The following is a 26835-nucleotide window of genomic DNA, read 5'->3' as shown; positions in this document are numbered from 1 at the left end:
GACGCAACCCAAGAAGGACTGTGAGTAGACCCAAAGTCCGAAAGAAGGCGACTGTGAGTAGACTGGAAGAAGACGACCGTGAGTAGAGATGAGAGAGGAGAAAGGAGAGAGGAGAGGAAGGCTGATAGGTGAAGAGAGAGAAATGAGATCTAAAGAGGAAGGCTGATGGGTGAAGACTTGAAGAGAGAGAAATGAGATCTAAATGAAGGAGAGATAGAGAGCGTGAGGAAGTTTGTGAAATGACCCTATTGTTGCAGTTTTTATAAGAAACCGCAGCAATAGAGTAAACTAATATTATTTATATTATTTTAATATATTGCTGCGGTTTTCGAACGAAATCGCAGCAATATATTTGGTCAAATAGTCAAAAAAAATTCTGTTGACACCATATTGCTGCGGTTTTCGATCGAAACCGCAGCAATATGTTTATTTTATATTTTTCTTTTCTTTTTACTTGATATATTGCTGCGTATGTGTAAAACCGCAGCAATATCACCGCAGCAAATAGCATTTATTCTACTAGTGTCTTTATTCAAGTTTTCAATATCAGATCTGTATCTTTTCAAAGGAGTTGATCTTATATCAAAGGAACTCATAACAGGGACAAACTCCTTCAAGTGTGAAATCTCTAAATTGATTAGATAATTTTCATTTTCAAACTTTCATAACATTCTTTGATTTTTAAGTTTTTATCAAATAAATCAAAGAATCTTGTTTCAACATCTGTTCTCATTTTCTTAAGTCATTCTATGTGTTCCTTGTAGACCTTTAAGGCTTGTTCAGTTTGTTTACGTTTTTCACGTTCATCTCTACATTCAAAAATTGCATCATAAAGAAGATCATATATTTCAGGCCTAGTTTTACAATTTAAGTCTGACTTAAGCCCATGTTGACTTACCTCAACTTTTTCTTCATCTTCTTTTTCGTTAGTATTTGCCATGAGGCAAAGGTTTGCTGTTTCTTCAGTTTGTTGTTCCTCTTCTTCTTCCATCTCTGAATCTCCCCAAGCAGCTATCATAGCTTTGCGCACATTTGCCTTAGAGAAAGGTGTCTTTGATTCTTTGTTCCTTTCAGCAAAGCGTTCCTTTTTCCTTTCTTTGGTTTTGTCATTTTCCCAAAGAGGACATTCCTTGATGAAGTGATATGTACTACCACATTTATGACAAGCAGCTTTGTTAGAAAATTTCTTAGTTCTACCTTTGAAGTTCCCATTCTTCATGTTCCTGTACATCTTTCGAAATTTTCGAACCATGAGGGCTGCTTTTTCTTCTTCTGAATCCGAATCATCTTCATCATCTGCTTTGAGAGCAATTGATTTTGTTTTTGAGCTTTCACCATACTCAGTATCAAGGTGAAGCTCATGAGTCATAAGTGACCCTGCCAGCTTTTCTAAGTTGAACTTAGTGAAGTCTTTTGTTTCTTGTATAGCAGTGACCTTGGCCATCCATCTGTCCTTAGGAAGACTCCTAAGAACCTTTCGAACCTATTCCTCAGATGAAATAAACTTTCCAAGAGAAGCCAACTCATTAATAATGTTAGTAAAACGAGTAAACATATCTCGAATGCTTTCCTTAGATTTCATGCAGAACAATTCATATTGATTCATAAGTAAATCAATTTTGGATATTTTGACTTCATTAGTTCCTTCATGGGTTCTTTCTAGTAAATCCCATATCTGCTTTGCGGATTTGCATCCCATGATCCTATTATGTCCATGGGGTCCAAGTCCACAATGCAACAGTTTAATAGCCATGGCATTTACTTCCATCTTTTCAAAATCAGATTTGTCATAATCAGAGAGGGGTTTAGAGTTACCTCATTTTTGTCATTTGTAGTTGTGACTTCGAAATCACCAACTTCAATGACTCTCCATACCTGTAATTTTCAGCTTTGATGAATATCTCCATGCGGTTCTTCCAGTAGTTGTAGTACTTCCCATTGAACATAGGAGGCCTTTGAGTGGAGTAACCTTCTTCAAGTTTCTCGGTGGTATTCATTGTTGCTTGGATCTTTTTCTCAATAGGGTTTCCTATCTTACGTGATTTCTAGCTCTGATATCAATTGTTATTTCCCTAGGAACACTACAAGAGGGGGGGTGAATTGTAGGTGTAGAAATAAACGTAACTTTTTGCGGAAATTTAAACTTATCGAATAAACAAGCTAGAGGAACACATAGGATTTTTACGAGGAAAAACTTCTTGGGCCCAACAAGAAGAAACAACCTCGACCACTAGGGATTTTAAACTCAACTCTTTCACTAATTAGGCCAAACAACTTTGTTACAACCTAATTCTAACTCGAGCCACACCTTGAGTTCCTAAACTCAAGTTCCGAGCCACTGTTCCCTTAACAGTAGTTCCTCTCAACTTCACTCGAAGTTTTCTCACTCTTACAAGCTATACTCAAAGCTTCTCTCTTACAGAACTTCACTCAAAGTTCCCTTACCCAAAAACCAAAATACAATTGATCAAAATAAGCTTAGTGGAATTAGAGTAAGAAAGCAAAGAACAAATGACTATTATGAGAGAATGAAGGGCACTGACACTTAATTAGTTAAAGTCACTTAATTACTTAGTCAGACATACTTTGGAACTTATTTAGACTTCAATATTTATAGTGACAATCACAAAGAACGTGGTAGTTAAAATCGAGTTCATGTTAAGTCCATTAACCCATGATGTTCCTTCCCCTAAGGAACACGTTTCTCATCATGTCCCATGATCCCATGATCTCATTTTGAACGTGGATATATTTCAGCCACAACTCCTAAAGTTTTGGAGTTTCTTGAGTTTTATCCGAAAATCAGTTAAACATAAAAACAGATTTATTAAAACTGAATTTTTAATCTTTAAGAAAATAATATCTTTTAAACCAACTCTTTATAAAACCGGATAATTATTTTCTTATCTTTTTCCGAAAAACAAAATCTTTTCCTTAAAAAGATTTTCTATTAAAACCGATTTTCATTTAGATATAAACTGATTTCCTATTATTTAGGCATCACTTACTCAATTTCATAATTGTACCGTTATACAACTGCACGCCTAAGTCTAGTTACTTTTATAAGTTAAGTTCCTATAACAGATTCGTTTAGTGCCACTTAGTTTGTTCCTTAGAAAGGAACAAACTCTCATTCTCAAATAAAACTGTCAATGTTCCTTACCATCCTTACTTTGTTCCTTTACAATGGAACTAGAAAATAAAACGCCTTGCTTTTATTCTTCTTGATCCAATGCTTGCTCCAGTATCAACTTCTAGAAACATCTTTACTTAGCCTTTGAAATCCTCTCTTGACTTCTTCCTTGACTTCGTATTCTCCTAGTTCCTTTCATTGATACCTTAAAAATCATACACTTAAATAACTCATTAGTTCACTACTTAGTTTGCATCTTTGTTTCTTTGTCATCATCAAAACTAGGGTTCAACAGGCAGTCTTTTGGTAAGGGTGCCACTTGATAAGAAAAATCTTGGAAAGTTCTGGTCAGGTGGTGATGGTGGAAGGCAACTTATTATACCAGAATAGAGCTTTATCGCACAGAGAGAAACCAAATAGGAGGAGTTTCATCTCATCAGGAGTAACACCAGCTTGTTTCTGAGTAGTACAACACTGTAAGAATCTCTGCAGGTGCTGATTTGGGTCTTCAGATAGTAACCCAGCGAACTGATTATTTTGAACCATATTCAAAACATGAGACTTGATCTTAAAATTAGTAGCGGCGATAGTGGGCATCCGTACCCTAGTAGGCACATTATCAGGAGATGGTTGTGCGTAGTCTCTGAAGGTTCGTGTAACATTCTCACCCATGTTGAGAGTAAGAGGTGAGGCGGGGATTCTTGGTGTGGGGAAGATGGTAGAGAAGGTATCTTTTGGGAGGGTGTCCCTGCATACAGCTTTGTTTGTTTAGCTTTCTTTCTGAGTCTACGAGCAATATTTTCAATCTCCGGATCGAGCGGGATGAGATTTGGGGATTTCAATTTCCTGCTCATACACCAAAAACACTAAAACAAACGTGAGATGCTCCAAAGAACAGGTGTTCTTCAGAGTAGAGATTAATTTAATACTATAATTCAGACAAAAATAAAAATAAACCGTCTCTCCGGCAACGACGCCAAAATTTGATACGCTAAAGTCGTATCACTTAATCAAAAATAACCTAAGGTCCACAAACTAGTATTCAGGGAAGTCAGGATCGAATCCACAGGGAGAAGTCATATCATTATATCTGAACTCTAATATTACACTAACAAAATCAGATGAATAGAGTTGTGTTACTAAACTAAGAAAATAACAGTACTAAATAAGAAGGTATAAATCGATTAATAAAGTACTAGAATCATGGATCATTATGCATACAATTCAGAAAATCAGGGACGGACAATAATCACCTAGTAAGTTAAATTGTCTAGGGCACATGTAATTTTTTTCGAACATTACCTCCCTCAAAGATCACCCAACCGCTCTCGCATGGTCAAGGGTCACTTTGCCTAATAATTGAAAGCATATACGGTATCTCTCCTCTCGAAGCAGATTCAGTATACCAACAATAGAAATATAAATCTGGCCTAACTTATAATTCTAGCATGAAGATTCAACCATAGGAAACAATTGAAATACAAGACAGCAACCAAACTAATCTACCAATCCCTCATTGCATACATATAGATCCCCACAATCCTAGAAATAAAACTAGTCACTCATAATCATGAAAACGATAACAAAAGTCATATGAAGACTCATACTTTGAAACATTGCAAATAACTAAGAAAAGAATCTAACTAACAATAGAAAAAGCAATAAAGAAAGATTACCGAATTATATTGAACTTGTGAATAAGAAAAAAGGTTTGATCTTGAATTAAAATCATAAAGCACTAAATTAAGGTTCGTCAAACACTCTCTAGAGAAAACTAATAATAAAAACCAAGATGTGTTCTAATAATCCTAATTTTTCTATTTATACAAGCTCTAAAATTCATAGCCAAAAGTCTCAAAAATCAGCCCCGTATTCATCAAAAAGCGCGTGCGTACTGTCGCCCGATCGGGCCAAAGTTGCCCGATAGAGTCGGGCTCCAACGCAGGAGAAACAGGTCTAAAATCAAAGGCCCCCGATGAAATCGGGCTGACCCGCCCGATGACATCAGGCGGCCTACGGGCACAGCAAATACGCATCAATTGGCCAGGGGCGCCTGACGTCGAGCCATGTCGCCCAATCGGGCGGAACACCAAATTACGACTGGGCTTCAATCGCCCGATCGGGCCCGCAACAGAATCACTTGTCTTGCTTTTTCGCCCGATCCTATCGGGCCGGTCAGCCTTCACTCGTTTCTTGGATCTTCTTTTGCTTAAAGTCCTAGAAAGCATCCTCGAGATCTTGAAACTCAGCGTCCAACCTCTTTAATCCAGTGTGCGGTCATATAACAGGTATAAAGTAGGTAATAGCTCCCTAAAACCTACAATCCAACACAAAAGAGCAATCCACAACTAGATGGAGAGAGTTAGTACAAAATGTCTCCTAATTAAGAGCGCCATAAACATCACTTTTAGCATATAAGTAGGGGAGAAAAACTCTATACAAAATCATAACATGAAAGTTCATTCAAGTTCAATCAAAGTAAGTTATTGTTCATATCTGCGTTTCTTTTTAATTGCTTTCAACATCTGTTCAAATTTTCAAAAATAAACTATTTTTCGAAATCAAAAATAAATTTCAATACTTTATTTTCAAAGTTTTTATAAATCCTTTGACGAGATTAATTACCTACCAGACAGTCCCCCTTTCGCTATATAATTAATCTGAAGTACAACTGAGACGGCCCTAAACCCGTCCAGTCCTGGGGTTAGAAACCCGTCCAGTCCTTGACAATCCTAAGTGAAAGGGCAAGGTCTTTCACTTAGGATTTTCCTTTTTCTAAGATTTACTCTAGTGGCTAATGCACCATGAAATAGCTTCCAATAGATATACTTCCATTTTTGCCAATTTTTTTTCTTCCAAAACTTAATCCAGAATTTAGAACATCCATTGTTCTGCTCCTACGCTTCCTTGTGAGCCAAATATCCTAATTTAACATCATACTGCCCATTCTTTGTGTGGACCCGAAATCTCAGGGATATGTGTTGCCAGGATATCCTTAGTTGTTCGTTGGTCAGACCATGCATGTATCTTTGCTTCATCCCAGTTCCTATCAACTGTTATTAGATCTTCTGGCCATTTTGGGTTGTCAAGGTAGAGACTCATTGAGTTCTCCTTGAATCGAATCTTAGATTGTGAAGTTACCCAGCTATCCTCCAAAATTTCACTTGATTTCCCATACCCTATCAGTCTACTCACTCCTTTCGACATATCCATGACAAATTTCATAATGCTTCTACTTCCCTAGGTGCAAACTCTTGGGATTTTCTCTCAAGCTTTTACTAAACCACTTTTCAGAATATTTGGCTTTGAAGATCTTGCTAATGGTAAGCTTTGTTTCGTAACCATATGCCATGCTTGTTTAAAAAGTAACGCCTGCTCAAGGAGTGAAGGTTCCTGAGTCCCAAGCCCCTACAAGATTTGTGTTTTTCTAAAACTGATTGTTTCCTCCAGTATATTGGCTTTCTATCCTGGCTCGAAGCCCACCAAAATTTTAAGATGAGTGAAGAGACTTGGTTGAGAATAATGTATTTTTGGTAATTGAAATATAGCCATGATGTGGGAGGCATATAGGCTATAAGAATGTTATTTATCAGAATGAGTTTCCCCACTTGGCTTAGGTTCTTGAATTTTCGAGAAGTAATGGTATTAGCCACTTTGGTTGGTATGTCTTGAAATCTTTCGAGGATCGACCATCCACAATTCAATTCTTTTTAATTTTTTTTTGTTAGGAAAATTCTGGATCATATATTCAACTCCCTTCTAAAATAATCAAAATCTAATTTGATATTTCCAATCTTATTCTTATCGATTGATTCTTTCACCCTATTTCCCCCCCTCCAATCTCCTACATCCCCGTATCAATTAAATGTTATTTCCACCATATGTAGGAGAGGAGCTTAGTTAAGGCGGGTAGGGATAAAATCTTGTAGCATAATGGTTAAGAACTCAACTTTTAAGCTAATGTTTGAGTATCCAAAACTTTACAAATTCTCATATAAAATCGTCTTTTTATGATTAACCCTTACAATATAAAAGCGACCCTTATAATTTACAATGTCATCTTTTTTGGGTAAAAAGTTATCATGGTAAGGTGATTTACATAAACCTAACTATCAAAACTTAAAATTTTAAATCCTCCCTAAAACCTCTATAGGCGCACGTTTAGGTGAATAGCTAACGTGCACCTCCCTGAAGCTATGGGGAGGAAGAAGAAGGCGACGACGCCGAATCCGAGTACGCCGGAACCGGAATCTCTTAAGCAACACCCTAGTACATCAAAAGTGGATATTCCAGCACTGGAGGTGACAGAAATTGATGGAACAGTAACTCGTGAAAACCCTGGAAAATCACCATTGAAGGAGAGCTCACCAGTGGTAGAACACGAAGCTGTAGAAAATGAAGCTATGATTAAATGGAAAACATTTACAACTCAGAGTCGAATTTCTGATAAAGGTATGGGTCTTAAATTTATTGCACCAATGGTCATGAATGGAGTTCCAGTTGCAAAGCTGGATAAGACAGAGGTGTCTAAGCTGAGTGACATATGGATTAACTCAATAATTGTGTATGTTATTGGTCAATCTCCCACTATTACTGCTATGACGGCGTATATTCGATCTCATTGGAATGTGAATAGTGATCCCAAAATATTCAAACATGAGGAGGGATATTTTGTGGTGAAACTTGATTTTAGGGTTGATAGAGATGCAATTTTGTGTGCTGGACCACATTTGTTCTATGGTAAACCAATCATAGTGAAGCAGTGGGATCCTAGTTTTAATTTTCACAATGAAGTATTGAGAATTATCCCCTTATGGGTTAAACTTCCTAATCTGCCTCTTCATTACTGGAGTGGGGATTCTCTCAGTAGGATAGGAAGTTTGCTGGGGAGACCTGTGTATGCTGATGAATGTACTTCTAAAGCCCTTAGAGTATCCTTTGCTAGGATACTCATTGAAATGGATGTCACTAAAACGCTTCCAACTGAGATACAAATAGAAGAACCCAATGGTGCTACTTTCACTCAGAAAGTTAGCTATGATTGGCTACCACCTTACTGTAAGAAATGTCTAAAGGTGGGACATAATTGTGAAACTGGGGGAAGCAAGCCTAAAATTCATCCTAAGCCTGTGCAGAAGTGGGTGCCTAAGTCTCATGAGAAAGAGAAAGCTACAGAACAACCAGCTCCTATTGGTGATCCTACAGTGCTAGTAGATCCTAGTGTTCCCCAAAAGAATGTTGGTGATCCTAGTATTGTAGTAGATCTAAGTAGTGAGATAACACCTGTAGCTACTCCTATACAGCAAGCTAAGGATGATCAGCAGGAAGAAGAAGGAGCTTGGAAGGTTGTAACTAGGAAAACTAAAGATAAAGGGAAACAAGCAGCTTTTCAATCCAGTAAGGCTGTGTATTTCTCTCATGGAGGTCATAACTCAGGAGTTCCTGGGGGTGCTAAGGGGCCTAACCCTTATTTTTCTTGATGATACTCACAACATGGAATGTGAGAGGGCTCAATGACCCTCTCAAACAAAAAGAAGTTAAAAACTTCTTAAATAAGGCTCACATTAGTTGTATTGCTATGTTTGAGACAAGAGTGAGGAGAAACAATGTGGATAAAATTAGGAAAAGGTTTGGGATTGATTGGCAGTGGGAAGATAACAATGATTATTCTCCTAGGGGTAGAATATGGTTTGGATGGAGGCCAGGTGAAGTCAAAGTTCAGGTCCTGTCTAAGTCTGAACAGGGCATTGTAATGACAGTTGAAAATCTGATTGGAAGTGTGAAATTTCATATTGCAGCTGTTTATGGTTTACATACTGTTCAGGATAGGAAAGCACTATGGAGAGAATTGTTGAATCATACTGCTGAATATCATGACCCTCTTATTCTTATAGGAGACTATAATGCAGTAACTCATGTCAGGGATAGAGTTAATGGAGCTCAAATTACAAATTATGAAACACATGATTTAAATGATTTCATAATGAGAGGGCAAGTAATGGAAGCCCCAAGCAATGGTTTATTCTACTCTTGGACAAACAATAGTATTGGAGATGATAGAGTGTCAAGTAGAATAGATAAGGCATTTGTGAATGAGGAGTGGATGTGTAAGTATCCTGATGTCCAAGTGCAATATCTTCCCAGTGGAATATCTGATCACTCACCATTGATGCTGGACTTTGGGAACAGTGGAAGTGAAGGGGGAAGACCCTTTAAATTTCATAACATATTAGCAGATCATGAGCAGTTCTTAGATATTGTCAATGAAGCTTGGCATGCTACCTCTGGAAGTTACTATCTTCAGACAACTTGGAAGAGATTGAAAGCAGTTAAGGAGGCTATGAAGGGGCTTCATAAACGAGCTTACTCAAATGCTAGACAAAAAGTGGAAGATTATAGGCAAAGGCTTAGTTGCATTCAAGCTCACAGTGATCTTCAGCACAATATTCAGCTTCAACTGGAAGAAAGAGCACTATACAATCAATACAGACACTGGAGTAAGGTTGATGATAGTATAATGAAACAAAAATCAAGAATTGCCTGGATAAGTCATGGTGATACTAATTCAAAGCTCTTCTTTACTGCTGCAAAAGTGAGGAAAGCAAGAAACAATATTAGTATACTATATAATGAGCAGGGTGTGTTGTTAACAAAGCCTGAGGAGATTCAAGAAGAGATAGTAGATTTTTATAGAAGCCTTCTTGGAACTGCTGCTCCTACAATCCAAGCTGTTGATCTGCAAACTGTTAGAGCTGGAGCTAGCTTAAGCTTAGATGCAAGGAGAAGGTTGCTGGTGCCTATTACCACACATGAGATTGATGCTGCCTTGAACAACATCAATGACTCTAAGGCCCCTGGAATTGATGGATTCAACTCTTTCTTTTATAAGAAAAGCTGGAATATCATTAAAGAAGATATGTACAGAGCAGTAGCAGAATTTTTTGAGAAGGAAAGGTTACATAAGCCTATCAATGCCACAATCATCACCTTGATCCCAAAAACAGATCATGCTACAAGAGCTAAGGACTTTAGGCCTATAGCTTGTTGTACTATAATGTACAAAATAATCTCTAAGATTATTACAAAAAGATTGCAAGAAGTCATTGGTGAAGTTATTGACACATCTCAATCAGGTTTCATGCCTGATAGGCACATATCTGAAAACATATTATTAGCCACTGAACTTATAAGAGGCTACAGTAGAAGAAGTGTTTCTCCTAGGTGCTGTTTGAAAGTGGATATTAAAAAGGCCTATGATTCAGTGGAATGGCCCTTTTTATATAGCATGTTGAATGAGTTGGGTTTCCTAGTACTTTTGTTAATTGGATCATGGCTTGTGTGAGCACAGTGAGTTATTCTCTTTTGATTAATGGTAAGCCTTCCCCACCATTCAGTGCTAAGAAGGGGCTGAGGCAAGGGGATCCATTATCCCCTTATTTGTTTGCTCTTAGCATGGAATACTTGAGTAGGTGTTTGGGAGAGCTAAGGCATAACCCTGATTTTAATTTTCACCCAAAGTGTGAAAGAGTTCATTTAACACACTTGATGTTTGCTGATGATCTTCTACTATTTTGTAGAGCAGATCACAGCTCAGTTTCTAAGATTTGTAGTGCTCTTGCAAAGTTTTCTACTGCTTCTGGCTTGCACTTCAGTCCTGAAAAAAGTAACATTTACTTAGCTGGGGTAAATAATGAAGAAGCTGCTGGTTTAATTGAAGTGAGTAACATGCAAGCTGGTACTTTACCTTTCAAGTATCTAGGGATCACTTTAAGTCCAAAAAAGCTCACCTATTCTCAATGTAAACCACTTGTTGAGAGAATCACTAATAGAGCTCAAGGGTGGATTGCTAAACTCCTTTCCTATGCTGGGAGACTTCAATTGGTGAGGAGTATCCTTAGTAGTATGCAGAACTATTGGGGCCATATATTTCCTTTGCCAAAAAAAGTAATTAAGGAAGTGGAAGGAATTTGCAGAAGATTTTTCTGGACTGGCAATACTATAGACTCTAAGAAAGCTCCAATAGCCTGGAGCAAATTTTATGATCCTAAAACATGTGGTGGCTGGAATTTGGTTAACATGTCCCTTTGGAACAAGGCTGCAATGCTCAAACTTTTGTGGGCTATTGCTTATAAGTCTGATAGATTGTGGGTGAAATGGGTGCATGAGTATTATATTAAGAGGCTCACATACAACACAGTAAGTATTACTGCTAATACTTCCTGGCTGCTTCGAAAAATTATAGACACAAGAGAGACTTTGCAAATGGTCGGAGGATGGAATGAGGTGTGTAAAGATGGCAAATTCAGTATTAAGCAAGCTTACAAGCTTCTTCAGGGCAATCAGCAACATGTTCCCTGGAAAAGACTTATCTGCAACAATCATGCCTCTCCAAAGAGCAAGTTTATTGTTTGGCTTGCTATCCAAAATAGATTGGCCACCACTGACAGGCTTATCAAGTGGAATGTGCCTTGCAGAGCAAATTGTAGCTTATGTGATAGAGAAGAGGAAAGTGTCCACCACTTATTCTTTGTGTGTGAATACTCTGCAAGTATTTGGAGAAAGGTGTGTCAAATCATCTGTGCTACAAGCTCAGGCAGGACATTTGAGCAGGAATGTGCTATAGCTGCTGCTAAAGCTAGAGAAAGCACTAGGCAGGCAAAGATCTACACAACGAGCTTCAGTGAGTCTATATATGCTGTGTGGGGTCAAAGAAACAATAAAATTTTCAATGGCAAATGCTTGGATTGTAATCAGGTGGTTAAAGATATTATTTTCAGGGTAGCTTGCTTATGTAAAGAGGAAGATAGACAACTGTTAGTCTATTAATCCCTTTGTTGCTTTGTTTTGTTTTTGATGTACTTGGGCTGTTATCTCAGGCAGAGCCTGTTCTGCTGAGATTTAGTTCATTGTGATTGGTTGTATCTTTACCATATTTTTTTTTGATAGTCAATAACAACTTTGAATTGCCAAAAAAAAGAAACTATCAAAACTTAGCTTATTCATTTTTGGCCCAAGTTTCGCCAATAGAAAGCAAGTTTTTTAACATATGAAATTATAGGAATATTACTTAAAATTGTAAATGTAAAAAAAAGGTTGAATGTCACATTTTATGTAGATACTATTATTAGTGACTTTGCATTTAGAAGGGCTAATGACTACTATTTTGTATGGATATTCGATAAAATTCAATGTTTCATATATGATAATTGATCTTTTTATTAGATTCCATGTCAAAGTAATAAAATGTACAGTCTACCAGCAACTTTTTTTTCTTTTTTAGCATAGCTTAAAAATTCAAAACTTTTACTGTACTTGTAAATAGGTCCTTAATATGTAGACTCGTCTTTAAGCCACTAAAATCTTATAAGTGCGTTTGAGGCATATGTAGAACTCACTTAAATATTACCTATTATCTATTGTACCATAAAACTTTTAAGCACTTTAAGTAACAAATTTTAAGTGTTACTTAAGGTTAATTATATACTATATTAAGATGCTTTGTCTATATCTATCTATATAAATATATTAAAAGGCATGCATAAACAATAAACGGTGTCACGTGACGCTCTCCCTAGGGAGTTTTAGTTCATGTAATCCATGTACAATAAAAAAAATTTAGAAATTGCATAGTATAGGGTTTGATCTCGAGAACAAGTACATATATTAAAGTCTTAACCACTAGACTAAATTATATTTAGTTTTATTATCATAGAGTATTATATTAATAAATGATTTTTTTTCTTACCTGGGGAATAGCCCGGGCCTAATAACTAGTAAATATATTAAAAGACGTGCATAAACAAGAAATGGTGTCACGTGGCGCTCTCCCTAGAAAGTTTTAGTTCATGTAATCCATGTACATTACATGGATTTAGAAATTGCGTAGTATAGGGTTTAATCTCGAGACCTCAAATACATATACTAAAGTCTTAACCACTAGACTACATTGTATTTAGTGTTATTAACATAAAGCATTATATTAATAAAAGAAATTTTTTCTTACGCGGGGCATTGACCGGGCCTAATAACTAGTTTTTATTCAAAACCTGCTCTATATGTGCAACCTTATGGAATTATTTTGAAGCACCCGTATAATAAATCGTTAATCAATTGCCGTACCTATAAACTATTGTTCTTGTAATACTACCTCAATTCAAGGATTTTTTTTTTTTTTTTTGGTAAGAAGAAGTGGCTCGGATCCCGCTCAGGTCTTAATGGGACAAGCACTTGAGAGTAAGGGGGAAGGGTAAGGGGAATCCCTACCCTCAAAGTGCTTCTAGTGAAGATTGAACCCCAACTTTGAGTTTGGAAGAGACCAAGTACTATGGTACCTCAATTCAAGAATATGCTTCCAACATAAAGTATACTATATAGAATTACATATGCAGAAACTTAGAACGTACTAATTGGGTAAATCACCCAATTAGCAACATATATACATTCATATTTAATGGAAACACATTAATTAATCTTTATCTATAGTCCTACGTTTTATATATGTACACCTCAAACCAGGATACAACGAAATAGAGTTTCATTAGTTTGTTTAATTGATCCTTATAGGATACTTCTATAACTAGCACTTCCAGAAAGTATAAAATGATCTTGCACAAGCCCCTTAGGTTCCGCACTATCATCATTAGCATGCTGAATGAGCATTAGCATAGCCACTACATCCTTCCTGGTAGGGCGGTCTTCAACTCGTGTCAAAACACAATACAAGGAGACATTGAGAGTTTCTTGCATCTCAAGAAGTATATTAGGATCAGCAAATATTCATTTGATTTTTTCGTCAACAATTTCTACAGTATCACCTTTTCTTCATATATGATCTTGTACCCATTGCACAAGGTTTGACCCTTCAAGAAAATCGTCTACTGGATGCTTTCCTGTTAAAGTCTCGAGAATGAGCACTCCAAAACTATACACGTCACTCTTCTCCGTGGTTCTTGGCGTTAAGGCAAGTTCTATACCACCAAAAAAATGCAGAACAATTAATAATCACACAAAAAAATATTATAGCTACGTTGCAATATATACATGAATAGAAGTACTTGCATCAAATGATTGAAAATAAAGAGCATACCAGGTGCCATGTATCCATATGACCCAACTATGTGCATCTCTAATTAATTTTCAAATTGGAAGTTGCAACAGCTAGCCCAAAGTCAGCCAAATAGGGCTCATGTTCAGGTCCCAATAATACATTCAAGCTCTTGATATCTCTATGTATTATTGGAGGATCACAATCATGATGCAAATAAGCAAGTGCATGAGCCACCCCAAGAACAATGTTATATCGAATTTTCCATTCTTCCCCTGGATGTCTCGTCTCAGCACCATGAAGGAGCAAGTTTAAGCTTCCATTTGGTATGTAATCAAAGAGCAGGAGCTGCAGACTCCTATTACATGCCCACCCAAGAAGCCTAACTATATTCCTGTGGCGGATATGACCTTGGATTTGAATTTCTGAGCTGGATGCTTCTCCTTCTTGTGTTCTTAACATTTTTTTTACAGCTATTTTCTCCTGGTTTGGCAAACATATCCTATATACAACTCCTGAACTCCCAAGTCCAATCACATTTGCCGAGTTCAAGTTATTCATTACATATTCAAGTGAGAGGTCTATATTTTGGTAAAGCACAAGATTCCAAGTATCCTCCTCAATCAAATTTGGACCAGCCATTAATCTAGCATGAAATTTCATGTAGATAATGAGTGCCAATAGTATCAAAACCACGGTGATGCAAATGAACATTGAAGCCATCACCTTCATAGTGGAACTAACATGGTGCACATGTTGGTCAGCTGGATGCACTAGCTTGTTAGATGGTAAAAGATTTTTATTTCCAGCAAGATTACTTGGAGGGAACTTGTGAAAGAAAAGGGTGTCGGGAACTCTCCCAGAGTAATTATTAAAAGAGACATCTAACTCGACAAGGCTCGTTAGACTTGTAAAAACATTTAACTTACCACTAAGTTGGTTATGAGAAACATCCACTACTGCTAGCTTGCCTAAGCCAGATAATTGAAATGGAAGGTGACCTGACAATAGGTTGAAGCTAGGGTTTAAAAAGATTTCCAAAGAAGAGAGTTGACCGAGTTCCTTGGAATCTCGCCTGTGAAGTGGTTGTTTCCCAAGTCCAACAACAATAACTTATTGCAATATTTTATTTTGTGAGGAATTTTACCATAAATTCTATTATTGCTCACAATAAGTTTTGTCAAATTTTTTAAAGAGAAAATTGATGTTGGTAGCATACCTTCAACTTTATTGCTTGATATGTCTAGCAACTCACTAGTGGAAAAAAGCAGAAGGGCTGCGCTGAAAATGGCATGTAGGGCTGCGCTTTTTGACAGCAGCCCTTTCCAAAGCAGCCCTTCACTTTTCAAGTAGGGCTGCGCTAGTCAGGCGCAACCCTTCAAAAGGAAGGGTTGTGCTTTTTAGTAAAAAGCGCAGCCCTTCTGATCTTGAAGGGCTGCGGTTTTTACTAAAAAGTGCAACCCTTCTTTTTGAAGGGTTGCGCCTGACTAGCGCAGTCCTACTTGAAAAGTGAAGGGCTGCTATGGAAAGGGCTGCTGTCAAAAAGCGCAGCCCTACATGCCATTTTCAGCGCAGCCCTTCTGCTTTTTTCCACTAGTAAGTTGCTAGACATATCAAGCAATAAAGTTGTAGGTATGCTACCAACATCAATTTTCTCTTTAAAAAATTTGACAAAACTTATTGTGAGCAATAATAGAATTTATGGTGAAATTCCTCACAAAATAAAATATTTCAATAAGTTATTGTTGTTGGACTTGGGAAACAACCACTTCACAGGCGAGATTCCAGAGAAACTCGGTCAACTCTCTTCTTTGGAAATCTCTTTAAACCTTAGCTTCAACCTTTTGTCAGGTCACCTTCCATTTCAATTATCTGGCTTAGGCAAGCTAGCAGTAGTGGATGTTTCTCATAACCAACTTAGTGGTAAGTTAGATGTTTTTACAAGTCTAACGAACCTTGTCGAGTTAGATGTCTCATTTAATAATTTCTCTGGGAGAGTTCCCGACACCCTTTTCTTTCACAAGCTCCCTCCAAGTAATCTTGCTGGAAATAAAAATCTTTTACCATCTAACGAGCTAGTGCATCCAGCTGACCAACATGTCCACCATGTTAGTTCCACTATGAAGGTGATGGCTTCAATGTTCATTTGCATCACCGTGGTTTTGATACTATTGGCACTCATTATCTACATGAAATTTCATGCTAGATTAATGGCTGGTCCAAATTTGATTGAGGAGGATACTTGGAATCTTGTGCTTTACCAAAATATAGACCTCTCACTTGAATATGTAATGAATAACTTGAACTCGGCAAATGTGATTGGACTTGGGAGTTCAGGAGTTGTATATAGGATATGTTTGCCAAACCAGGAGACAATAGCTGTAAAAAAAATGTTAAGAACACAAGAAGGAGAAGCATCCAGCTCAGAAATTCAAATCCAAGGTCATATCCGCCACAGGAATATAGTTAGGCTTCTTGGGTGGGCATATAATAGGAGTCTGCAGCTCTTGCTCTTTGATTACATACCAAATGGAAGCTTAAACTTGCTCCTTCATGGTGCTGAGACGAGACATCCAGGGGAAGAATGGAAAATCCGATACAACATTGTTCTTGGGGTGGCTCACGCACTTGCTTATTTGGATCATGATTGTGATCCTCCAATAATACATAGGGATATCAAGAGCTTGAATGTATTATGGGGACCTGAACATGAGCCCTATTTGGTTGACTTTGGGCTAGTTGTTGCAACTTCCAATTTGGAAATGAATCAGAGACGCCACATAGTTGGGTCATATGGATACATGGCACCTGGTATGCTCTTTATTTTCAATCATTTGATGCATGTACTTCTATTCATGTATATATTGCAAACGTAGCTATAATATTTTTTTTGTGTGATTATTAATTGTTCTGCATTTTTTTGGTTGTATAGAACTTGCCTTAATGCCAAGAACCACGGAGAAGAGTGACGTATATAGTTTTGGAGTGCTCATTCTCGAGACTTTAACAGGAAAGCATCCATTAGACGATTTTCTTGAAGGGTCAAACCTTGTGCAATGGGTACAAGATCATATATGAAGAAAAGGTGATCCTGTAGAAATTGTTGACGAAAAGATCAAAGGAATATTTGCTGAACCTAATATACTTCTTGAGATGCAAGAAACTCGCAATGTCTCCTTGTATTGTGTTTCGACACGAGTTGAAGACCGCCCTACCATGAAGGATGTAGTGGCTATGCTAATGCTCATTCAGCATGCTAATGATAATAGTGCGAAACCTGAGGGGCTTGTGCAAGATCATTCTATACTTTCTGCAAGTGCTAGTTATAGAAGTATCCCATAAGGATCAATTAAACAAACTAATGAAACTCCTCTATTTCGTTGCATCGTGGTTTGAGGTGTACATATATAAAGCGTAGGACTATAGATAAAGATTAATTAATGTGTTTCCATTAAATATGAATGTATATATGTTGCTAATTGGGTGATTTACCCAATTAGTACGTTCTATGTTTCTGCATATGTAATTCTATATAGTATACTTTATGTTGGAAGCATATTCTTGAATTGAGGTACCATAGTACTTGGTCTCTTCCAACCTCAAAGTTGGGGTTCAATCTTCACTAGAAGCACTTTGAGGGTAGGGATTCCCCTTACCCTTCCCCCTTACTCTCAAGTGCTTGTCCCATTAAGACCTGAGCGGGATCCGAGCCACTTCCTCATTATCAACATCAACAATACCGAGGATACTCCTTTAACCAGGTACAACAATTGACCACTTATGATCAGCAGGATCAGTTATAAAAAATACTTGCTTGACTTGTGATGCAATTACAAATGGCTCCTCAGTTTCACGTAGACGACTAAGGTCAACAGAGTGAAACCGCAAGGATCATCTTTCTTACACAACGTCGATTATTGTCAACCCACGTGCAACACAAGAGGCAAATATTAAAAGTACAGTAGTCCAGCTCCCATATTTCTTGTATTCGCCCATAATAGTTGCTTTCAGCATGTACAGCGACTTATCTTTCGAGCTTGCATATTGTGTAGACGACGCCACAAGTGAAACACCACTATTTTGTTGCGATCTTGACTTAGATCTTGACGTTCAGTCCAAAAGTATACCCATTAATATCATAACCCTCATAAGAGCGTACAGCTTCACGAGGACCAAATGCTAACCACTTGACTGTTTCAGGAACACTTTCATCCAAATCATTGAGTACTCGTTTATGAAACCAATCAATGAAAGTCTTGTTATGCATTTGCGTCAATGCCCTCACTCCTTTTCCAGGATTGCTAACACGTAATTCCTCCATATGTTCACTTAAATAAGGATGGACATCTGGTACGTGATGCAATACAAATAAGTGAGCTTGTTTACGCTTTTCTAGGAAGGTGTGATCAATTTTGAACCAATTGTACCCTTGCCCTCAAGTCTGCCCTCGTGTCGGGATGTCGGAAGTCCAACAGGATCAACACTAGCAAAATACTCAGCCACAAAATTACTGATCTCTTACCCACAATCCCTTGAATTATACTACCTTCTGGTTGTGCAGGATTCCGAACTTTATCCTTCAAAGTTCCCATATATCTCTCAAAAGGATAGCACCACCTCAAAAACACTGGACCACACAGCTTAATTTCTCGAACTAGATGGACAATGAGATGGACCATAATGTCAAAGAATGCGGGGGGAAATACATCTCAAATTTGCATAGAGTTTCAACTACTCTGGACTGCAAGGAATCGAGGGTCGACGGGTCTAGGACTTTGCTGCAGATTAATGAAAAAATGAACACAGTTCTGTAATGGTGTGCCTCACATGCTTTGGAAGTATCCCACGAATTGCAATCGGTAAGAATACTTGCATCATGACATGACAATCGTGCGATTTCATACTCGATAACTTCAACTCACCATTTAAGGTAACAAAGCGCTTCATATTCGATGAGTAGCCAGTAGGGACCTTAATGCCATACAATGACTCGCAAAAAATCCGTTTCTCTGCACGCGACATCGTGTAGCAAGCTGGTGGCAAATAATTCTTCTCCGAATCCTCCACCTTTTTACTTTTCTGATTTCATCATCAACCCTTTCCTCCCCTCTTTTCTTCTTCCTTCCGTCCCTTTTCTGAGCCCACAACTCTGGTCGAATCCCTCTTTTTCCAAGTAAAGTCGTGACGCCTTAACATCTTTTGTCTTGCCCGGAATATTCATAAGTGTCGCGATAATAGCTTCACAAACATTCTTCTCTATGTGCATGACATCCAAACAATGTCTGACCTTTAGATCTTTCCAATATGGGAGTTTCCAAAAAATGGACTGTTTTTTCCATAATCCTGTAGGTCGATCAACCTCACTAGCAGGTTTACCAAAGACTGTTTCAATGCCCTTCACCTGATTATAAACTTCAGTACCAGTTAATGGTCTATGAGCAACTTCTTCTTCAACCGTCCCATCGAATGCCTTCTTCTTAAACCGATAGGGATGGTCGCGGCTGAGGAGCCTTCGTGTGCGCATATACACATGTTTGCAGCCCTTAAGGTGTGTAGATTTCATGTCATCTAAACAAATCGGGCAAGGTTGTTTTCCTTTAGTCTTATACCCAGATAAGTTCCCATAAGCTGGATAATCGTTCATAGTACAAAAAAGCATGGCACGCAGAGTGAACATCTTATTAGCATACGCATCAAATACTAACACTCCTTCGTTCCACATCTTCTGTAAATCTTCAACAAGCGGCTGAAGGTATACATCTATGTCATTTCCAGGTTGTTTGGGCCCCGATATAAGAAGCGACAACATCATGTACTTGCGTTTCATGCACAACCAAGGAGGCAAGTTGTAAACCACTAAAACTACTGGCCATGTACTATGCTGCGAGCTGAGATTGCCAAAAGGGTTCATGCCATCCGTACATAATCCAAGCCTCAGATTCCTATCCTCATTACCAAATGACTTATGCACCCTGTCGATAGTTTTCCACTCAGGCGAATCAGCCGGATGCTTGAGCAGACCGTCTTTCTTCCTACGATCTGCATGCCACCTCAAATTCTTCGCATCTCCTTTAATTGAGAACATGCGCTTAAATCTAGGTATTATGGGTAGATACCACAACACCTTGGCTGGTGGTCCTTCACTACCTCCAGCTCCTTCACGCTTGTACCTCGACAATCCACAACGTGGACACTCATGTAAATGCTCATACTCATTACGATAAAGCACACAATCGTTAGGACAAGCATGTATCCGCTCGTACTCTAAACCCAAAGGACACATCAGCTTCTTCGCATAATAGTACGACTTTGGCAGTTCATTTCCATCAGGGAGCATCTCAGCTAAAACTTCCAACAACGATGTGAAACTAGAGTCCGTCCAACCAGCGTTCGACTTAATGTTGAACAGTGTTACCACCGCGGAAAGTTTGGTGTACTTTGTACAACCTGGATACAACGGCTTTTCAGCAGCCTGAGACATAGACTCAAAAATACGAGGTCGTCTACACGACTGATCTTCAACCTCGTGTATCATCTCGTCTACCCGATCCCTATCTCATCTCCAAATTCATCATCCAAATTCTCATCCCCTAACTCATCATCATCCTTTTTTTTCTTCACATACATCATTCTTTACTCCAGAGCTTCCCATATACCTCCCTTGCTCACCATGCCAAACCATACGTGGTATTGAGGCCTAAACCCACGGCGAAAGACATGCTCCCTAACCACATGTATACTACTAACCTTGCTCACATTTCTACAATCCAAACAAGGACAATAAAAGTCGACTGCTCCAGAGGATGTTTGATATTCTAATGCACTTCTACAGAATTCCGAGACCCCATTCACAAACTCAATCGATTCACGACTACCATACATCCAAGTACGATCCATCTCATTCAAGAAGACCACCTCTAATAATTAAACACAACATTCATTATAATGCATCAATCATTATTAAAGTACACACACTCACATATTCAAATCACACACGTATACAACGAGCTAAGATAGTCATGTTCAATTGTATGCATGCAGTCAAAGGTCCTTATCACTCCAACCTAACCCATCCTTGGACGTCTAATCTCACTAGTGAATATATGCCAACTTTTCAATTCTAAGGAAAATCCGGCAGCATTTCCCTACAGTTCTCCAAGTACACAATGTAGATAATTGCTTATCTACATATGTACCCAGAGAACAATGTAGAGAAACGATAAGCCAAGATTTTCCTCAGAATTGAAAAGAAGACACACATTCACCACCTAAGTGAGATCAAACGTCCAAGAACAGTCCCAAACGGGGACTATTCAAGACTTACTCCTAATGAGTAAGTCTTGAACGGGTATCTAGGCATATATGATGATGATTCAAACAACTAGTTATTTCATATATATAGCTAAATCACATTGCGTTTTCATACAATCTCATATCAACAAATAATATATATACATTATAAAAAATACATATACATTCAATAAATTATCAACTTTGTCTACATGTTAAAGTAGTTACCTCTTAACACCAACGACAAAGATAGATACTTGGAACTTTACTTGCCTTCCTTAGCCTCTTCTTCCTACAATTGACAAAACCCACATTGCACATTAACCATTTAATTCAATTAAAAAACAAAAGTAACTTAAAAACAAAATTAATTCATACCTAATTAACCACTCAAATGGTGAAGAGAAAAAAAGAAGAGAAGAGAAGGGTAGTGGTGGTGGCGCAAGGTGGTGGAGCAGAAGGTTAGGTGTCGCGCAAAGTGTGGAGCAATGTGGTGGCGCGCAGCAGTGGCGATGGCCAATGGCGTGCAGCACTGGTGTGGCAGCAGTGGGTCGCGCAAAGTGGTGGAGCAATGTGGGTGGTGGTGGTGCACTCAAATTAGGGCTCGCAAGGTGGTGGTGGTGCACTCGATTTTTTCGCTCGTAATTCTCTAAGAGGAAAGTGGGAAAAATAGAGTTGGAGTATATGGGTTACTACTGTACATGCGCGCTTCAATAATCAAAAAAAAAAGTTGAACAAAGGGTTGCGCTAGTTATAAAAAGCGCAGCCCTACTAAGTCAGAAGGGTTGCGCTTTTTTAAAAAGCGCAGCCCTTCACTTAGTAGGGCTGCGCTTTTTTAAAAAAGCGCAGCCCTTCTGTTTTGTAGGGCTGCGCTTTTTTATAAAAGCACAGCCCTTCTTGCGCAGCCCTTCTATTTTTTTCCCTAGTGACTGTAGTCTCCTCGGCAACTCATTAGGTATGGGACTTGTGATCACATTCATACGAGTGTTGAAATATCCTAGGCTTGAGCAACTAGACAACATAGCTGAAATGCTCCCTCCGATGTGATTCTCACTTAAATCAAGGAAATACAACTTCTTCAATTTTCCTAGTTCCTCTGGAATATCACCACTCAATTTATCATAATTTATCTCCAAGTATGACAAATTTTCTAGGTTTCCAATTTCAAGATGTAAAAACCCTGATAAATTTTTTGATGTTAAAGTCAACATGGTGAGATTCCTCATTCCATATATCTTCATGGGTATAGAAATCACTTGCAGGTTCTCACATTCACCAAGACTTTCTAAATTCCCATATAGCTTTTTTTCCCCCGTAGAAAAAAATCAAGCTCTTTAAGTTGCCAAATCTTTTTAGGACCTCACCTGAGAGACTATTATGGTCTATACTCAATTGAGTGAGAGCTCTACAATGAGTGAGCTCATGAGGTATAATTCCAAATAAATGATTCCCACTTAATGAGAGTACTTCCAGACTTGAAAGTTTTCCCAGACTTTTTGGTATGCTTCCTGAGAGGAAGTTTCTCGCCATGTCTAAAATTTCGAGGTTCGAGCAATTCCCAAATTCGTCCGGAATAGTACCCACAAGGCTATTATTCCACAAGAACATATGTAGAAGATTTTTAAGTCGTCCTAGGCTCTTTGGAATTGAACCTGAGATCAAGTTACTTTCTACATGTAAATATTGCAACTCAGTGCAATTTCCAAGCTCTTGTGGAAGTGAATCAGAAAGTAGAGAATTATATATATTAATTGTTTGAATTTTCTTCAGGTATCCTATAGATGATGGCAGGCTACCTGAAATGCTCGTAGAAGCAAGTCCGAGCATCACCAAGTTAGTACAATTGTCAATCTCGAATGGGAGTTCTCCCGTGAGATTTTGATTGCCACCAGCTTGAAACAATTGAAGCTTGCTTAAAGCACCGATGCTTTTTGGGATCTTGCCAGACAGAAAATTATTTCTAAGTGTAAGAGAGAAAAGGTTTTTAAGGTTTCCAATGCACAAAGGTATGGAACCTTCAATATGATTGGAGTCAAGTGAAAGAATCTCTAAGTTGATTAACATACAAAGTTCATTAGGGATATTTCCTAGAACTTTATTGTTACTTATATTAATCAAAGTTAAGGATTCAATGGCTCCCCACTCCTTCGGAATGTTTCCGGTGAGATTTGTGGATGATAAAATAAGGGTGGTAAGATTTTAGAGAGGTTGTAAAGTGGAAGGCAATGGACCATGCAAATCAATCGATTGCAAAATCACCTCAACAACTTGTCCATTTTTATTGCACTGAATACCAAACCAATTGCAAGGATTTTGGTTTGAAAGGTTCCATGAGTCAAATGTATTTGTTGTGGTGTTTAAGGTGTTTTTCCATGAGACAAGAGTTTGGCCTTGTATATTAATGGAGTGTGCTAAGATAAAAGAGGAAATCAACGATAATATGACGTAGGCGAAATTTGCAAGGTAAGGAGAAAGTGAGACAATATTTCTTAGAGATGATGACATAGTTAGGATAGAGAAATGTAGGAAGTTGTGTTTAGGAGAAAGAAAGGAATGAAGTTAGAAATTTAGAGAGAAATTTAAAGGAAGAGTGGAGTTTGTTTTGTGCGTGGGTATATCATCGAACATGTAGTTAGATATATATAGAAGCCAAAAGATACAATGTTGGTGCCAGGTGGATATGATTGATGAGTGGTATCATAAAGAAGGGGAAGGAGGGTAGAAGAAAGAGCAAAGAGAAAAGTTGGAAAGCAATAAGGCTTTCCTCATTTGCTACAACATTTGTTCTTTCCTTTTGCACAAAAGGTCAAAGATTTTTAAAGCACTAGGAGAAGCACGTGAAGTATGTAGATGTAGTAATTGCTACACAATAATAAATTGACCACCAAAATGTAAAAGGACTTTTTGATAATGAATTACACAAAAAAAGTTTTGATAACAATATACTTTGACGTAACTTTTTCACATTAAAAACCAAAAATATTACTAAAGGAAGAGTATTGCACTTGTCCATGTTAATTTATTTAAATTTTTTATTGTACTTACTTGTTTTCTTAAGGTGAATATGACACAAAATCACAAATGTTATATTCTTACTTTGATTCCATGATCTGGTAAAAAAAATCTTGGTGCTACTAATAAGGTCGGCATAGAGAAAAAAGCAAAGAGGAAAAAAAACAAAAACTTGAGCATTGTAGATAACAAACATAGCTTGAGTTATAGTACAATTAGCAATCTTGTCAATGTATTTATTGGATAATCCATATCACTTTAATTTTATGTAAAAGTCATCAACATCATGCACCACAATGAGAAAGAATTATTGTCCCATTTTTGGCATGGGCAACCAATACCATAGCTTTTCTCAAAAGTGAGGTAAAGAGAGAAGAATAAATAAGGAATGCTGGTTTGCGCGTGGTTTCTCTTTTATTCTTCTTGATGGGAGCATGTAATGTTATATTGTGGTCATGGCCCATATGATCTAATAATCTGCCAGATAGATCTAATGTTAGGATCATATGGCTATACATTATCATATATTTTCAATCTATAATACCAAAGATAAACAATTCATCCATGTCTCCGATCCATTTCATATTATATTACTTCAAACATTTCTCTAAGCACAATTATCAATGTATGTACTTAAACATTAATATCTTTAATTTCCTATTCAAAGTTGATATTTTGAACAATATGCTGAGATGGATCTAACACTTCTTATATAGACCAAATCAATAGTACAATTCTATTAATAATTATAGCCTCACTTTTTTTGTGATTATCAATCAATGTGCTTTCTTCTTTATGTTGATCAAAGGTGAACCTAGAAATTGTGTTGATCAAACGCAACGCATCGATTACTAGTCATGATCTTAGTATTAAACAATGATTTATGCTTGTGATATGATGTCAATCCCAAACTAATTTTAGCATTATTAATTGATATGATTTACTTCAAATCTTGCATAATTTGTATATCAAATAAAAATTCGGAAGACTAGATATTATTAGGTCCATGTGTCTGTTCACTTATGTATATATGTCTAGATTGTTTGTCTTGATTACTTGATTTGTTGATGTTAACTTCATGTTATTTCATAAGGAAATTCATAAGACTTTTTGTTAGGTCAAACTATAAGGTGAGGTAATTGTTGTTATTGAGCAAAGAAGAGGGTAAATTGGTTAATGAGACAATTAAATGAATAGTGTTTACGAAAAGTAAAGGCAAAGTCATCGCTTAAATTAGTTTTGACTTTGTTCCCAAAAAAAAAAAAAAAAAACTTTTGTCGAAGCACGTTATTTTATGGGACTAATTGTTTTTGAATATTGGAAATCAGAAGGGACAACCTAGAGAGTAAAATAGCTGGAAAAGAACAAGGAGAGATCTAGTACCTCCAAGAGAGCTTAGAACAAGTGGTGCGACAACCACCAACAGTTGCTTTGCAGCACGAGCAGCAACGGGAGCGAGAGATTGGGCGGGGGAGGAGACGTCGATGACAACCGCAACACCACCATCAACAGTATCCACTGGAACAAAAACGACAACAACACAAAAGTAGCACTGGCGACGGCAAGGCAGCGCGGGTGACGCGAGAGCAGCGTCGAGGAGGGACAAATAGGGGAGGGGATCGAATTGTGAGGAGAGCGAAAGAAAGGAGGGAGTAGCAACAACAACTACTTCAGTGGCAACAACAGAAAAACAGAACCACGCATCACTGGCGAGGCTCCGGCGACGAAAAGCACAAGAGAGGAGAGAGGGTCGCGATAAGAGAGAGAAATCTTGGGGTTATGGTATTTACGGGACAGAGAGAAAATTAGTTTTGAGTTAGGGGTTTAGTTTTGGGTGAGAAATGACGAGAGAGTTGGGGATTTGTTTCCTTATTGAACCCACAATGAGATGACAATAGGGTTCTTTTTAGTTTTAGGATTGGGATATTTCATTTGGTACCATTGTACTTTTGGCTTTTTCATTTGGTACCACTATTTTTTAGATATTCTACATGGTACCACTATAATTTGAATTTATTCTCTATTGTAGCATTCAACTAAGTAAAGTGCTAATTTAAGTTAGAATAGGCTAGAGTTTTACTTCAATTTACATTTTTAATTTGCGTTAAGGTTTTAGTAATTGTTTTAGTCGTTAAGGTCAAAGTTGAGGTCATATTTGACAACAAAAAGACATAGAATATTATGATCATTTTTATGAAAATTTTGACTGAAAAATAGAGCTTTAAGGGTTAAAAACGACACCCTAAAATCTTAATTTATTAAATTTTTGCAACTGCATATAGAAACATGCAAACTCAAACAAAATCGTATTCTTATTCAACCATTAACTAACAATTTACTTAAAAAAATGGTATGA

General features: G+C 37.6%; 2 protein-coding genes across 3 annotated transcripts; one reads left to right on the top strand and one right to left on the bottom strand.

The window, feature by feature from the left end:
- Nucleotides 1-650: 650 nt before the first annotated feature.
- LOC125494717 (uncharacterized) lies at nt 651-26340 on the bottom strand. 2 transcript variants are annotated; one of them, XM_057392507.1, is made up of 3 exons: nt 25863-26340; nt 21696-21759; nt 651-3999 (listed from the first exon to the last, which is right to left on the bottom strand). In XM_057392507.1, exon 3 carries the CDS (start codon nt 1442-1444, stop codon nt 743-745), a length of 702 nt encoding a protein of 233 aa, XP_057248490.1. In that variant the 5' UTR covers nt 1445-3999; nt 21696-21759; nt 25863-26340; the 3' UTR covers nt 651-742. The 2 variants fall into 2 exon arrangements, 1 of the variants encoding a protein (XP_057248490.1); XR_007270988.2 differs by lacking the exon at nt 651-3999 and adding an exon at nt 13480-14100.
- Nucleotides 7330-8613, top strand: LOC104887379 (uncharacterized). Its single transcript, XM_010671996.2, has one exon. The coding sequence runs from the start codon at nt 7330-7332 to the stop codon at nt 8611-8613; it is 1284 nt and encodes a 427-aa protein (XP_010670298.2).
- Nucleotides 26341-26835: the final 495 nt, after the last annotated feature.

The sequence above is a fragment of the Beta vulgaris genome, chromosome 2, assembly GCF_026745355.1.
Source record: "Beta vulgaris subsp. vulgaris cultivar EL10 chromosome 2, EL10.2, whole genome shotgun sequence".
NCBI lineage: Eukaryota > Viridiplantae > Streptophyta > Magnoliopsida > Caryophyllales > Amaranthaceae > Beta > Beta vulgaris.
This window is presented reverse-complemented; position numbering and strand designations above follow the sequence as displayed.